The 16,971-nt window shown below is 38.8% G+C and overlaps 2 protein-coding genes across 2 annotated transcripts in view; one reads left to right on the plus strand and one right to left on the minus strand.

Moving 5' to 3' along the window:
- Positions 1 to 949: 949 nt before the first annotated feature.
- Positions 950 to 4,461, minus strand: mchr1b (melanin-concentrating hormone receptor 1b). Its single transcript, XM_044331877.1, has 2 exons — positions 4,015 to 4,461; positions 950 to 3,678 (listed from the first exon to the last, which is right to left on the minus strand). The coding sequence occupies exons 1-2, from the start codon at positions 4,193 to 4,195 to the stop codon at positions 2,648 to 2,650; spliced, it is 1,212 nt and encodes a 403-aa protein (XP_044187812.1). The 5' UTR covers positions 4,196 to 4,461; the 3' UTR covers positions 950 to 2,647.
- A 1,565-nt stretch (positions 4,462 to 6,026) lies between these two features.
- grb2b (growth factor receptor-bound protein 2b) overlaps positions 6,027 to 16,971 on the plus strand; it is a 29,119-nt gene continuing 18,174 nt past the window's right edge. Inside the window, exons 1-2 of the mRNA XM_044332012.1 lie at positions 6,027 to 6,241; positions 7,730 to 7,983. Of these exons, the coding sequence (XP_044187947.1) occupies positions 7,906 to 7,983 (78 nt within the window). The 5' untranslated portion in view covers positions 6,027 to 6,241; positions 7,730 to 7,905. The remainder of the gene's footprint in view (positions 6,242 to 7,729; positions 7,984 to 16,971) is intronic.

The following is a 16,971-nucleotide window of genomic DNA, read 5'->3' on the forward strand; positions in this document are numbered from 1 at the left end:
TAATTTGTATCTCACCATACAGTTTTACAATGAATGTAGTCAACACAATAAAATGTGAGTTTCTATACATATATAAATCAATAAAACTATTTATCTAACTTTATTCTGCATCTGTTTCTTCCAACATGTGTTGCTTGAAGGACATATATATATGTGAAATGACTCCAGCCTTGAAAGTAAGAATGTGCCACATAGTAAGAAACATTTACCTACATTTCTATTGACGTCAAGCATATTTGTGATCAGAGCTTTCTTGTCCTATCACCAAATTTACTCAAGATAATCTCTCACCAGAGTTCACAATACATAATTGTCTTGCTATTTCAATGTTTTGGGGCCTGTGGTTCTTTTTAAGATAATGGGGGATACTTTGATTCCTGCCGTCTGACATTTGGATCTAAGCAGTGCTGCTGAGTCTTTTTACATTTAGTAAAGCAGCAAAAAAAAAGAAACTGCTCTCACTCTATTAAGTCTGAGAAAAAGTCACAACAGACATTTGACATATATGACCTTGCACACAGTTGAATGGAGATATTTCAGTTGAGTTCAACACTTTATTGACACAAAAGTACAAAAGCAATTGTTGATCTTACAAAGAAAACATGTAATTCAAGCGACTGCCAACCAAAATCTATAATACACTGACAATAAATAAATAAATAAAATATATAATAAATAAATATAAATATAAATGTATGTATGTATGTATATGTCTACACATACATTTGCACTGTGTGTATGTGTGTGTGTGTGTGTGTGTGTGTGTGTGTGTGTGTGTGTGTGTGTGTGTGTGCGTGTGTGTGTGTGCATGTGTGTGTGTGTGTGTGTGTGTGCATGTGTGTGTGTGTGTGCATATTTAATTACCATATACTATATGTACATATATACTATACTGCACATATTTTGCACAACTTTTTTTTTTTTTTTACAATTCACAGGTCAGGTCATGTATAAATGAGTATTTTAATGTTTATAATGTATTTAGATTGAATTCCATTTACTTGACTTCTTATTTAGTTTGTATTTATTTTGTTTCCTGTACTGATGTAACATGTAAATTTCCCGTCTGGGGATCAATAAAGTCTTATTTTATCTTATCTTAAATCTACTTTGAACATCAACATTTTAATGAGGAGCGAACTGAATTTGACCTCCCGATTAAACAAGTCCTTCAGGTTTGAGAAAACAAAAAACAGACTCCTGTATCTCCTGAGTCAAGACATACAGCAGACTACAATATCATAATATACACATGATAAACAATAGATATCTGCAGATAAATAACTGTATCACAGCATCACAAGCCAAACAGCCACATAGATATAGTAAAATGTCACTTTGAGTAATGTGATCAATGAGACTTCCTTGGATATCTACATAGAAGCAGAGCCTATAGACTATCACCTCCTACAGGGAAAAAAACAACATTAAAAATGCAGTCATTATGTAATATACACTTTTTGTCCTCACTAGCGAGTGTGCAATCTGTCCTCACGTAGTCAGTGATTTGGTTCAAAACACATTGGTCACGTGGGGTATAAGGAGCTGCATATCCTCTAAGGGCCGCTAGCAGAGCTCTTGCACTCTCTGTAATTATTACACTCACTGTAATTACTACATGCACTGCCTGCAGCTGTGTGTGCTTGTTTTAATGGTGTTCCACTCCTGAATACAATTGTTTTGACATTTTAGATGTGTTAATATGCAAGCAATGACTCGACAAACAGGCTGTTAAAAGGAACCGTTTTTATGCCACAATGAAGCCAATTCTTTACAGCATTTTAAAAAGCTGCAGCACTATAAATATGCATTACATGTCATGCACATGGATTGTATTGTCAGCTGTCTCTGATGATTTTCACTATGAAATACATGAGTCATACAGATAATGTGGTTGTTGTATGGACTATTAGTGGCATGGTTATCACATACACTATAAAACTGTATGATAGACAAACATAATAATAACATAATTCTGTAATCTAACAATACTTGTGCAGCAAACAAAAAAAGATAATGACATAAAACATATGACAAGATTAATTACTTTTGAAGATAATATTTCTCAATGTTATTTCAGGTCATGAGAATGCATATGTTTAGGTGTAAGAGAAGGTGTGGTTTTAAAAGTCTACTTTCAGCTCAGCATGAGATACCCATGGGTTAGGGTTTCAAATGCAAATCCAAAATATGAATGAAAAGAAAATTATACAGAGGTACAACAATGATTTATCAAGTTGTTAGCCTACATTAATACCAGGGTGATTTCAGCAGTCATTCATTATGCTCTCTTGTGATTTAGCTTATTATTTGAATTCCATTGTTGAAAGTGGTTGAGCCGGTTCTCTGATTTTCTGTAGCTTGCTGAGACTAAAAATGGAATTTACCAGATATAAGATGTCATTTAATATTACTTTTTTCTCTTTTTGATAAAAGGATGACTACATACCACTATTACTCACATTGAACATGCCTTGAAATTTCACAGATTACAGCACTACTTGGCACATATGTACTGTTTAGTTAAGTATATTCAAATATCCATCATTATGTCTTTATGTAAACAGAAAATAAGAACATTCAGTAGTGACAGATGGCAGCTTGTTGCTGATGGCGGTTGGCAGTTATGACCAGTAGACTGTCCATCTCAGTGCACAGCCACAGTGACAGGCAGCATGTTTTGAAGTAATTCCCTTGATGACTGCGAGTGACATGGATGAGAGCTCTCTGGTGCCATCCTCAGACTCATACTACCATCAGCCAGAGCAGGGGCAACTCTGAAGACCCTGTGGGATGGCTGAATGGCTACAATGAACTGCCTCTTGAATGTTTCACTCAATACAATGTAGATAAACGGATTAATGCAGCTATTGGCATAGCCCATGCTGATAGCAATGTTGTAGGCATACAGGAAAGCAAAGGTAGGTCGCTGTACTCCCAGGTGGGCCAACTGCAAAATGTAGTAAGGGGCCCAGCAAATGAAGAATGCCAGGCATATGGCCACTGCCATGCGGGTCACCTTGCGTGTGCGCACCCTCAGGCTGCGCTGGGGCAGCGGAGCAACTGTAGCTGACATGTTTTGAAGAATCTTGAAAAAGACCCCGCAGATGACCACCAAAGGCAGAGCAAAGGCCAAGAAGAACTGGTAGAGGGTGAACCAGTATGTATCTGTGGCTGGGTTAGGCAGCAGGAGGGCACAGCCAACTGAGCCATCCTTGAGATGCATGAGTCCTGCGTACATCCAGACAGGAGTGATGGAGACCAGAGAGAACACCCACACCAGCGCTACTGCTGCCCCTGCCATGAAGGGGGTCCGAACATGTTTGAAGCGGATGGGGTGGACAGTGGCCAGGTAGCGATCCAGAGTCATCACGGTCAGGATGTATGTACTGACAGTCTGGCTGTTGGAGTCAAGTGCTGTAAGGACAGTGCACATGGTGGCACCAAAGCACCAGGAGCCATTGCCCACAAGCTGGTGAATGAGGAAAGGCATGCCAAGGAGAAAGAGGAGGTCTGCGATGGACAAACTGAAGATAAATATGTCTGGTACTGTTTGCTGGGAGCAGAACTTGGTCTTCTTCACAATGGTGTAGATAACAATGCAGTTTCCAAAGATCCCAAAGAAACAGATGACACCAAAGATGCTGGGCATGAGCACGTTGTTGTACTGCTCGTGATCTGGCAGAAAAGGATACAAACAGAATGTTATTTGTCAGATATAACGTAGATGTCCTACTGCCTGTGATTATCTTCCATAAATATATTTTCTTTCAATTTATGTTTAAGCCACTGGATATTGGGGAACTGATCAGTGGTCATAATGACTACTGATCAGTTCTGAATGTGCCTCTAAGGGCTGTAAACTGATATCAAATATGAATGAATAAAAAAGTTCACAACATGCCTCATGTGTCTGAATTATTTTTAACAGTAATTTCACAGCTTTGCTCAGTGAAATTCAAGTATCCTCGTCTAACACTCATTTTATAAAAAACAGAAGAGGAAACAACTTACCTTCTTCTAGATTCTCGGGACGGATGACGGATGAAAAAGATGAATTTGAAGTATAAGACAAGTCCATACCAATTAGCTTTTGACAGTGTTCCTCTAAAACAATCAGTTTATGATAATATAATTTATATAACAAGCAAAATAAAGTGTAATTAAACAAAGGGTGCCATAAGAAAAGCAGCATAAAGTGATAAAACTTCAGTTCGATAACGCCGCGCGCTTCTTTAGATTATCCAAATGACTTCATTTAACAATTGACAATTAAACGCACCTTAAATAGAAAAGCACTGAGCCCTCATAACAGACTCGTCATTCAGTATCAGTCCGAAAATTGGCCACGTATGGTATGTATTCTAACTCCAACACGCACCGATATTTTGTCGTGTGATAGTTTTCATGTCCAGAGGACAAAGGTAAAACTGTATGTTGTCGGTAAGTGTGGCAGGTGGTGAAGCGTCGCGGACTGAGAGATGGAGGGAGATGTGATCAAGTTTTCTCTCTTTGTTTCCCATGTTTTTTTCACTTTTGCTCAGACGCAGACTTTCTCTAACTCAAATATAGACCTAATTAATACTTTCTGTTTCTGTTATATAATACAATTTAACACCCACTTGCTTTTTTTCTTCTGCTTCTGCTTCAGTATACTTTCAGTGACACTGCTATCTGCATATTTTTAAAGACATACCTATAGATATCTCATCTTAACACTGCTCTTAAGACATTCCGTTAGCCTGTATATTCATTGATATTTAATCGGAACCTTTGCCATAATTTGTAGCTTTGCTTGAACATTAGAGCAAGTTTATCCTTTCTATAAAGCATTTTTAACGCTGTTTTCACAAGGTTAAACCTGTCCACTAGGTGTCAGCATTGTCAAGGTATTTGTCTCTGTTGTCACATACGTGCAGGGCAACGTCACAGTAAAAGCAGATGTTCAAAAAATTATAACAAAGAAAGACCAAATATCCTACACATTGGCCAAGTGCCAAGTAATGGGCTCTGTAGTGGAGTAAAGGTGAAGAAAAGTCATTTAGACTACTTTTTTAGTGTGTGTGTGTGTGTGTGTGTGTGTGTGTGTGTGTGTGTGTGTGTGTGTGTGTGTGTGTGTGTGTGTGTGTGTGTTTATGGCTGCTTTGCATATGAGATATCCAGGCATAAATCTTGACTCGTCAGTAATATGTGATTTTTTTTTAATGAGAAGAACCAGCAGTCTCTGCTGAAATGCAGAAAGCCTCTTTATCTAGTATTTGTCGAGCTCATTTTCTGATAAGAAGACACGTAAACCTTATCGCGTTGTTATGATGTTCATCAGGCAGCTTGCTTCACCTGGATCACTGTAAGACATTGCCCTGTCTATTATTTATCACCTGACCAATAAAGTCAGTTGTATATGCCAAACATTGTTGTGGCAACAGTTTGAGATTGTTTTACATCCATAATAAATCTTAAAGCATTATGGTCTGCCTTATTAGGAGGACTTTACCTGATGTCCCATTTCACCTTATTTGAGCTTAACTTACCTTAGATAGATAGATAGATAGATAGATAGATAGATAGATAGATAGATAGATAGATAGATAGATGGATAGATAGATAGATAGATAGATAGATAGATAGATAGATAGATAGATAGATAGATAGATAGATATTATTAATGTGTTGTTGTTGTTGTTGTTGTTGTTGTTGTTGTTGTTGTTGTTGTTGTTGTTGTTGTTGCTGCTGCTGCTGCTGTTAAATCGTAGGTAAACATGGATAATTAAAGCCAGTTGTGGGTGACAGTTATATGGTGGGTTTGGCAGATAAGCGGAACAGACTGACAGGGAGGAGCTCCAGTCACAACAGCAGCAGGTTCCTCCCGCGTTATGTTTTTATTCCCACCCGCATTCTGCGAAGATCCGCCCTAGTCTTCCTCTGATTGGCTCTGACTCTAACCAATCTTACCAACGAAGGGAAATACAAACAGCCAATCAGAGGCAGAGAAGGGCGGGTCTTTGCGGAATGCGGGTGAGGGGGGAAAAAATAAGGCGTCCCTCCCAGCTCTGTGGAAGGAAGCGGAAATAAACGTCGCAAACCTTCTGCTAGTAGCTAGATTTCAGCTCGTAGGACGGGGTGTAAGCGACACAAGACATACATCGTTTGTTGCCTCTCAAGAGGAAACACGGAGTGGATAATTATACGAGAGGGGTTTGTTTGTGACGGTGGCAACATCTAAAACGGAATATCTCGAGTGGTGAGTTTTCCTGACGCTTTCTCTTGACATAAAAGTTGTGTACTGTTTCCTTTCGCGACGCAGGCTAGTCAAGTTCAGTAACGCTAGCTGGGCTAACTGTGCTAGCAGCAACAACAGCTTGCGCTATGAAAAAAAAGGTGTTTTCTTCCTTTTCACATTTGCCAACGTGAAGCTTGCTAGTAGGCCTCGAGCGTTAAATAAACATCTCATGTTCATTTGGAAGTGGGCTCTTGTGTTGAGAAATGTCATCGTCACTCTACCAGTGGTGTCATATTAACCGGGTTAAGTTTGATATTCACTCGGCATCGCAGTTATTGTTACCCGACCGTTAGCCGGCATGCTAGCTCGAGCGGTCAACACTGGGCGCAGTCTGTTTGCTGGAACGGAATCGATCCTGGCGTGAAAACGGTTAAAACGCGTTTTGATGCTCAAAATGGCATTTTAGTTGTTGTTGTAAGCAGACATAAATCTGATCAGGAGACGGTTATAGTTAGCTTCTAGAGGATAATTGCAGTCAGCTCCCACCTTTTCATTACTTTGTTTTACTACTTCTGTCAGAGATGTGCGTTATAGTTTGTCTGTCTTGAGTATAGTGGTCATGGGTTGAGTTGTCAGTTGTATCACTGTAAACAATGACTTCAGTCACATTTTAGGACTTGTTGTATCGCTACCGTCAAACAGACTTTTCTGGAAAAGTATCCTCATCATCGGTTCTGGCTGACATGAACGGGCTATCCGTGACGAGAGGACTCATTGTTGTTTAATAAAGCAATGAAACCCTAAAGTTTGCATTGGCAGATAATTTTGTTACTCTTCTGGTATCTGTCATCTGGCTGGCCGTCACGTTTAATGGCTTTGTTAGACCAGGGTTGTATTAGCGTGAACCTCTCAGAGCTGTATGGTAGTATATTAGCAAACAACATAATGAGATAACGTAGCTTTATCCATTTAACTCAGCAGCTGTAGGTTTAGCCAATGTATCACTGTCAGCTCTGCCTAAGTGGACTTATCTCTGGTCTGGCCAAGTGGTTAGCTGTTAGGAGAGTCTGTAGGAATTGTCATGAATTGTATTAAACTTAAGTTAAAAATTACACCAATGTCCTGTTGTTCTCTGTTGTTGGGAGAAGGAGCAGCAAGAACATGCAGGCTATAAGCCCTTTTTACACAGGTTTGACATTGGAAATGACCATCAGTACTTGTGTGCTTTTTTTCTTTTTCTTTTCTTTTTTTTTTTGGATATTGTTAGATCTAAAGACAACAAGACTGTGATGCCTAGATCACTAAATAACTTTCTCGTGATTACAGGAAAACCATCACAGAAAAAGGATCAGATTAAAAGTGGTTTTTGTTGGGCCATCGTAATCAAATTTTATGCTTATATGAGGATTTTCATGTCTCAGGGTAAACTATCAGCATTTCTTTTCTTACACACCATCCTCCCCTGTGCAATTGCTGTACTCTACTTTTCCCGTTCTTTCTTATCTGCAGGTACCCTACTGTGACCTTTATGTGAGGTCAAAGCCCTAAAGAAACGGGTCATAGACGGGAGGAGAGACTCGGAGAAAAGCATCTGGCCACAGAAGCCTGGATAAGTGTTTTTATTTTTTATTCAGTCCCCGAAACACAACTACAGCTAAGCAGTTTTCCAGCACCCAACAAGGACCATGGAGGCCATTGCCAAATACGATTTCAAAGCCACTGCTGATGATGAGCTTAGTTTCAAGCGTGGAGAAGTCCTCAAGGTAAGTTACAGTCATTTAATTATTTGATGTCAAGGCTTGTCTGCATTACTCATAATTATGAAATGCCTGAAAGTCCTTTCTTGTTGTAAGTTCATTTCCTGGGAAATTAAGCATCCTGTCTTAAAAGAAAGTGTTGTCAACGTAAGGTAATGGTTTCCAGGCACAAACATTATTTTTTGTTAAAATTCACCACCCAAATTAAATCTGTATCTTACATTAAGAACAATAAGTTCTTTTTCATTCATATTTTACATAGTTAATGCATTTGCTAGATTTATCAGTCAAACTCACACCCACATTTAAAAAGGTAAAGTATCAGTAAGTTTGGGTTATAGCCTAAAAGCCAAAACACACTGCTGTGTCATATGATGGTATACATGCTAATTACGTATTGCAACGGAACAATCTTATTTTAGGCCTATATGCTGTGGCTTATCGTATGATAATATAGTGTTCTAAAGAAGCAATGCTTATGTTACAGTACAGAAAGAACAATGATTTAAAAAGGCAAAAGGTTTTTGCTCTATTATGAACTGTTTCAAGTGCTCTTTGTGAAACCTCAAGCTTGTCCAGACCCTCAGGCACAAGATGCTTTCTTGTTACCTGAAAACCCTTCCTGTCACACTTTAATCTTGATGAGATAGCCAGGATATTAGAAAGTACATACGGCAATTTTCCTACACCGTGGTCCTCTTTTGATTTAAATGCAGTCAGAATAATCCCAATTTACAGTTTTAAGAGTATTCTCCTTAGGACAGAACCCCTAAAGAAACCTGAGGGTTAATTATGATTTATAATATACAATTCTTTATTATAAGAACGAATAGACAAACATTCAACAGAACCAACATGCCTTTAGGTTAAACACTGAATAAATAAAATAAATATGTAAACAACTGCTGTGATTCCCCTCGTATCAAATGCCTTGTTTCAAATGTCTAACATTTTAGAGATAGTATACTGAACATTGATTAAATAAAATAAAATAAAAACTTAAATGTTGAGGATGATTGTGCAACTGTACATTCTTTGAATATTGCACATTTTTGGCAACTTCACTACAAATTTCTTGCAAGAAAGACTAATCTGTCAACTGTCTCAGGCTTGTTTTGTTTTGTTTTTTTCTCCATAATAAATTTTAAAAAACACAAAGTAGCTAACCTCATTAGGTAAACCAGGGTGTAGTCCTGACCTCAGAAAAGTTTGTTGAGGTAAATTTTGCATAGGACGTCCGTTGTCAGGGTAGCTAGCAGATTAGCATGCTAGTTGGCCCGGCATTATTACTCACCCTCCCCCGCATGCTCAGCCATGCGACGCCAGTGTTTGGTCAGGAACTCGCCGGCGTCCCGAACAGACGATAGCCGCCTCCTACCACCATCTTTGGTCGTGATGAGCAGTCTGTCTGGGTAGTGCAGAGCGCGTTTTAAGCCAAGGTTGTAGAGGTCCCTCATCACCTCTTCAGTACAATTTCTTCTTCTTTGGTGACAGTTTCCCCGCATTCAGTTTCGTTCCATCAGCCACACATTTTCATCTGAGTCGGCTACTCCACACAGGTGGTCATTCTGAGTTGTTGTGAGTGGGAGGGACCCGAAACATGCGTAAACCACATGTGTTTGTTTCTCTGCTGTACGATTGGCTGTTCGTGTAGTGTTTTTGTAGGTAGAAGGAAACGGACTCAAAAGTAACTATCATAAATAAATCTCATAAATTTATCATTGTTATCATGGAATCTTATCATGAAAATTATCAAGATCATTTTATCGCCCAGCCCCAGGCGACTGTGCAGTAAAACAAGATAAACCTTCATATTTTCTTTCCATATTCTAGGAAAATGTTTGTAGCAGAGTATTATGTGTAAAACATCCTTTTGATAATGCATGACTTTAAGGATTCATTTTTCTCTCCCCACTCAGCTTTAAGGTCAGTCCTTATTTTACGAAAAGATGGTTCTAGGAAAGACTGCTCTTTAGCCACTGGCTGATTACAGAGTGAATAGCCCCTTTTGTGAATGATATATTTCTAAAGGACCACACAACTTTGTGTATTTTCAGTGTTACCTGTCATTCTGTTTTGATCATAATAATAAATTGTTTTTATGGGCAACACCAGCTTTGTTTTGACATGCAGGTAGACGGAAAACTGTTGTGATGCAACATAACATACATTTGTGTGTCAATAATATAAAAATATAATTACAGCAAAGTCAATTATCCAGTTTAGAAAATGAATTTTCTAAACTATGAATTTTGTCACCATTACTGCTATGCTTATAAGGAATTTGCAGAATTTTGAAAGGAATAATAAGAGGACTCCACAGCACAACTGCAGTTAATAATAAGGGATCAATTGGGACTAGTAAATACATACTCCACATAGTTTTACTGTCATTCCTCCCACAGAATTTAGATATTAACTCTGAAGGGCCTTGTGCTTTTCAGTCCATGTGAGATGAGACTGACCCTGTGCTACTAATTCATAACATGCACGCGCCTTGATTTATTAACTTATAATATACCGTGTATGTATAATATAAAGGTCATCTGTTGTCGATAACTTGCTTGTGCTATCAGAGGATGAGTGCTGTTTTTTTTTCCCTGAATAAATTATTTGAGTAGGGAGTTTTGAAGAGACTTATCTCACCAGGGGGCCCTTGAGGGAGGGAGGGAGAGAGAGAGAGAGTCTGCTCAGGAAACACTGAGCTAAATATGAGCTCATATTAAATTTGCATATCAGAGGAGAAAGTGATGTACGTTTCCTCTAATTTTAACAGCCGGCTGTCTTGATGGAAAATTTCAAGCCTTATTCTAGATGGCAGAGTTTCAGGCAACATGTTGATGGGAAATACCATAGATTTTTGTTCCCCTTCCTTTTTAATTGACATCTTTAAAGGAGATGTGCCTATTGGTCCTGGATCATTTAGAACAAACAGAGGATTTTTCTTTTAATTATGTGGTTATATTAGGTCATGCTTATTTTCTTTTACTAAGTTCTAAAATCCAAAATTGTACTTCTCAGTTCCCCATATGTCTATCCTGTCATTTCTTTTGTTTCCTTCCTTGAAAAGTGCTCTTCAGACATTTTTACACTCTCTTTTACAGAAGCTCCGTCCACCAGAGCTATGTGGCTTCATGGAAAGTATGAGGCAGATGTAAATATGGTCATTTTACATGCTTCGGGATCAGTTTTATCCCATATGTGAAGATCTAGTTTGGCATTGAGGTTCAACAAAAACTAAACTTATAGATGTGATATCAGTAATTGATGTCTATAATCTTTATGCTTTCACAGTATATATCACATAGCCTAACATCATCTGACTCTCTCTCTATATATATCTATCCTGTTTCTACATATTTGACCTGGCTAGTGGGTAACATACTGTAAGTGCACAATCTTAAGAGCTACCAAAAAAAAAAATGCTTTCCAGTTTATTTTTGGACAGAGAACAAGTCTGAAATGGGGAAGGAAAGCCTGCATGAACATTGCCTCTAGCACCGTCCACATTTCATCTGAATCATTTGTGTTGGCTGCTTTGCCCATAGGACTAGTTCACTTTTTCAGACAGAATGAATTCGCATGGTGTTTGTCCCTATGTCAGATACCATTCCCCCCCCCCCCCCCTCGATTTCTTTCATCTTCTTTATACTGTATTCCTCTTTTGTTCCTCCTCACAGTACTCGTACATTAGTCTCATGTCTGAATGTTTCCCCCCAGGTAACATATGAGAAACAGGATAGAACAAGCTCCTGTCATCCACTGATACATACTAGCATACAGGTGGACCCATGCTAGTAACCGTTTGTGTAACATGTAACTATAAGGCTGCAGTTGAAAGCCATTTTGGAAATTCGTCAGCAGTAATTTTGCCAGCAGTTAGCTTGGTGAGAGAGCTTACCAATACCTCAAAGTATGCCAGCGGTTAGCCTGGTATTAGCTGTATGTGCCCCGCTACCTCTGTGGCTGCCAAACATTTCTTTCTGGTAATTTTTCTGCATTAGTAACTTCAAAGAACGAAGCACTATATGAAGCTACATCAATTTAGTGCCTCTCTCTCTCTCTCTCACTCTCTCACTTTGCTCTTTGCTCTCTGCTTTTTAGACCAGTCATATCTTTGGTTACGTAATGGTTTTAACATCAGTAATACTAAACTAAGATCCCGTTACTATAGACAAAATTACCATTTGAAGAAGTACATCTAAAAAAAAAACCCCAAAAACAACCTTCTCTGAGGTAGTGTGTGTTCATCGTGGTTCCTTTTCCTCCATCACCAGTGCTATCTTGTCTGCTGATACTAATACTAAACAGCTCTGCTCTCAGGACAAAGGGTCCCTCTCATGAGAGAGCAGGCCCGTGTTCAGGCTTTGCTTATTTGAGCATCCTTTACTTTCACCATTTTCACTACCACTGGGAGACAGGGGGCTGTGTTGCTTTCTCCAGCCCTCCTGCTGGCATTCAAGAAGGTTTTATTGAGGTTTTCAGTTTTTCCACTTTGTTCAGCTACTCCTGCTTTCATTCCCAATATAACTATGATACCACACAAGGTCTGGATGATTTTGTGAATGTTTACAATACATTAATGATAATTGTTGTAGATACATTAAAAGGCAGTAAGGCATTGTTGTCGACATTGCAGCAATTTTAATGCCTTTTTCAAATCTGCATGTAGTATACACAGAATCCTCTGTAGTGAGTATGACCAGCACCAGCAGCACAGCTAGTTACAGTGTCAGTGACTCCATAAACTCACTATGTTGAAACCCAAATATTAGGCAGCTTTGGCTAAGCGCCACAAAGCCACACAGCAGTTTTCCTCCTCGTTCCAATTGCTTTTAGAAAAGGCCTTTTTATGTAAGCATCTATTTAATGGTCTGCCACTGAGGGGATGAAAAGGTTATGGGGACATGAAACTCTGTTGTATTCACCCATCCAATCATTGTGATATTTGTATATTCTGAATTGACTCACGTGTCATAATCCCCACAAAGGTGTGTGATTACAAATAGGTGGTTTCAGTTTGTCCGCAAATTAGTAGCACTAGATAAAGGTATTAAATGTCAAATAAGAATTGCCCTGAAAGCCAGAATTCCTGTTAAGAAGTTCTGTGTAACAATGCTCAATCTTTCAGGGGAAATGTATAATCCATCTGAGAAGCGATTACTGACTATTGTGAGTGGTTTTATTTTCGGTTGACTCTGAGCAATCGTGACTCTTTTTTTTTTTTTTTTTCACTACACATGTGTTAGCTCTGTTTGTTCAGCTGCTCCTGCTTTCATTCATGATATTACAACACAGTTATGAACATTTATCAGATGAAAAGGAAGCCCATATTCTCCAATGCCACCAAGACACTTCGTAATCAGGTCCCACAACTGTCAGCCGGCTGTGTTGCTGTGACTCACACAGCTGGTTGACCAGACCAGGCTCCCCTCTAATTTGCAGCTTTGAGTCATACACCAACATTTAGTACTCTCGTTTGCCAGTTCATGAGAAGTGAAGTAAACTGTCACATTGTAATAGAGGATCTTCACACTGTCCTCCTACGTAAGAAAGACAGCTGTTAAGCAGCACTTCGCAGTGTTCTTTTAACGTCAGAGGCATTAAATGTGTCACACATGCAGTACAATATAATGATATCTACTGTTTTGATTAGGTGTGTACTTTTACTCTACATATTGCCTTTGCTCCTTATCAGTAAATGGCACACAGAGCTGTTGCAACTACCTTCCTGTTTTATCTTTACAGACGGTTTCAAGTTGTTTAACTGTTCTCGCTCAATCTTTACATAAAGCCAGATTTGTTAGATGCAAAAATAAAAACCTTTGACAGCTTACATGTAAATGTCTTACTGGGAAAGTGTGGAGTGTGTCTCCATGACAAATTTGCATAGTGCAGACTACTTCAGTTTCACAAAGTGGTTTCCCATCAGTATAGACAAAAAGGGGAAGGTGCCACTGGTGGTTAGATGTTTGGATTTTTTGAAACAAAAAGTCAACTTACACAGTAAAATTCCTCTTCTTTAAATCCTGAGCTTAGTCACAACTATTTCGTTAAACTTCTGGGTTGACACTGAACAGTGACGTCCAGACACATATAGGCTTTTTAACATTACAACACACTTACATTAGCATGTTAAGTAATATTTGTTTACTTGATCATGGTTACAATGTATTTTCATGTTTAAGATGATCAAAAAGTTGTGAAAAATCCATTGTTAAAATGAGTTTCAGATGTATGAGAGTCTTGTTGTTGTTGCATTTGAGACAGAACAGTATGACACTGTAAGAATCAATAAGAGGTAATAATTCATCACATTCACAGCTGTCTCTCAGCTCAATTACATAGATTGACAGGTCAAATGATTCAATATCAGGTCTTAAATTGAACCCAAACCAGTCATATCTACAGTAAGTGATAGCTGCTCCTATTATGGACCACATTGTTGTTTGACCAGTTTTGTAATCCAAGCTGCAAAATGCCATTCGGCCCGTCAACCCAAATAATTGTGATGGCCAAAGAATGCTACAGTAACATAATCTAGTCTTATTTTGCACATTTTCTGTGTCAGAAAGCAGATCTAGAGGCAAAGCGACAGGCGTGTGGAGGCCACACTAGAGTCTGGCCATTGCCCAGAGCACTGTGCACTTGTTCTCATTTCCTCCTTAAATAAATAAAGATTAACAGCCCTGCTAGCTGGCAGAATTAGCTCCCATCAACAGATCTTTGAACTCTGCCTGCGTAGCATGATCTGAGATCCGCCTTTCCACCTCACTCTTCAAATTGCTGCCTGTAGATTCAAAGCATTTGTTGTACCAACTCTGTTCAAGCCACACCGACTCTGTCAATATTATATTGCAGCCATCAATGAAATAGCATGCCATAAAACATTAATTTAGAGTCACCTCAGGAATCGAATAAGAGCTTGCCAGTAGATCGCCAATAGAACCTTGGCCTTTGTGGAACATTAAGACACTCAGTCGACATTATGGGAGGTAAATGTCAGCTCATAAAAGTGAGTGTTAACTATAGCCACACTAGGAAATGAAATACTGTCTCATAGAGAAATGGCTAAAAAAAACGAAGCAGTTTTGGTACAGTTAAATGAAATGCAGGCCTGATGGTTCATGTAGCAGCTTGAAAACCTTTATTAAACATTAAAACTTTTTGAAGGCCTGCGAGGGTTGGGAAATGTTAGAACTTGAGTGCTGAAGAATGGTAAAAGTATGTTGAACTGACAAAACCAAATTTTGAGATCTTCATCTCAAATTCAGTTAGCGAGGTAAAGGTCTCTTAATTGAATTTCCTTAATTATACAAAAATACCTCAAAATGAAAATAACTTAGGTGTTACTAATCACATGAACAAATCTTTTTTACATTCAAGTGTCTCAGTAAGTCATGACAGTACTTGCACAATACCAGGACCCTGAGACCGAAGCAGCTAAATGGAATTCATTAATTTTATTATTTATACTTGTTCCTACTGTGACATGACATGTCTTCCATGGAAAAAAGGTCTATTGAGATAACTCTTGCTGGAGCTAAATGTCAACATAAGAAACTCTGAGAATTGCAAAAAGACTAGACAAACCTTTTCCTTGAGAAAGACAGAAGTGTAACCACCACCACCACCCACTGATCTTTCTGCCCCAAACCTTTTAGTGCCTATAATCAAATCAGGCTCAGAATCTGCGGTAAAGTTGTCTAGTCTGTCTCAACATTAGTGTGTCCTTGTATCTGTGTGCGTTTAAGTTAATGCCACAGCTTAGCTGTTTTCACATCCTGTTTGATGTCTTCCAACCCCCCAGTAACTTCCTGTGTCTCCACAGCAAACTCCAGCAACTGTAGTGTGCACCTACCAAACGATAGTACTGAATTCACACAGAAGCACAAGAGTTGCTGAGCCTCATCCTTTTAGACAGTTGGAATATGATTGCAGTAAAATCATATGTTTCAGCAAGAACTCAACACTTTTAAAGACACAATGTGACAGTCCATATCTCCTTTTACCTTTGTTTTCTCACTTCAGTGGTAGTGTTATAATCTTATCAACTATATGTATTGTGTATAACCTGATCTCTTTTTTTTGTTTTTTATTCCAAGAGAAGGATGGAGCTTTTAGCCACCCCTGCCCCTCCCCCGATTAATTGCTCCCTCATCGCCTATTATTGCTTAGAGGGTATTGATTTCCTCTCTCCATCCACTTGCCCACCATGAGGAGGAAGAGTTTTATCAGTGCTGCCTTGTGACGCCTGAATGTCTTGAAAATACAAACTTTACTTGAAAGACTTTTAAGCCATCATAAGAGCTGCTGAGGACTTCTCTCTGAGCTCCAAACCCAGATCCAAATCCCAAATTGATTTTTTCTTTTCCTTTTCTTAAGTTCCAAACATTTTGAGTTCAAGTCGGCAGCGGTTTTCTGTGGATTTCTTGGCCATGTGTAAAGCGGCACTGTAGTTTACTACGTGGAGCCGAAGGGTCAATAAATCCCTGCTATGTTGCTCATTGTTCAGTACATCTGAGACTCACCGTAGTTACACTGCCAGAGGCTTAAAGGATCACTGCAGTCAGACTGTGTGTGTGTGTGTGTGTGTGTGTGTGTGTGTGTGTGTGTGTGTGTGTGTCCCAGTCACATTTGCGTAAGAGCTGATTGGCAAACTAATTTTCTAATTAAGTGCTGAATCTCTGGAGAGAAAGCGTAGATAAGTACATTTCTCTGACTCAGTTTTCCCATCTTCTTTCTTTTGTCTTATTCAAACAGTGTAGTCTTGTTAATACAAGAAAGAAATACATATATGCTGTGCAAAGCATCTAAACATACACCAAACAGGTCATGCTGGCTTTTCTCCTACAAAATCAGACGAGAGGATGCTAGGGATGATTCTGTTATGACTAAAGAAGACTATGAATAGTGCAAACCTCCTAAAGGCAGGTAGTTTTTAGGTAAAACATAGGCTTTCAAGTTACAGAATGTAATCTTAACACAGCAGGA

This window comes from Thunnus albacares, chromosome 17 (genome assembly GCF_914725855.1).
Source record: "Thunnus albacares chromosome 17, fThuAlb1.1, whole genome shotgun sequence".
NCBI classification, from domain to species: Eukaryota; Metazoa; Chordata; class Actinopteri; order Scombriformes; family Scombridae; genus Thunnus; species Thunnus albacares.

Coding starts and splice junctions, on each gene's coding strand:
- mchr1b (XM_044331877.1), bottom strand. CDS start 4,195: ATGCTGCTTTTCTTATGGCACCCTTTGTTTAATTACACTTTATTTTGC. Junction 3,679..4,014: donor TCCCGAGAATCTAGAAGAAG/GTAAGTTGTTTC, acceptor CTTTTCTGCCAG/ATCACGAGCAGTACAACAAC.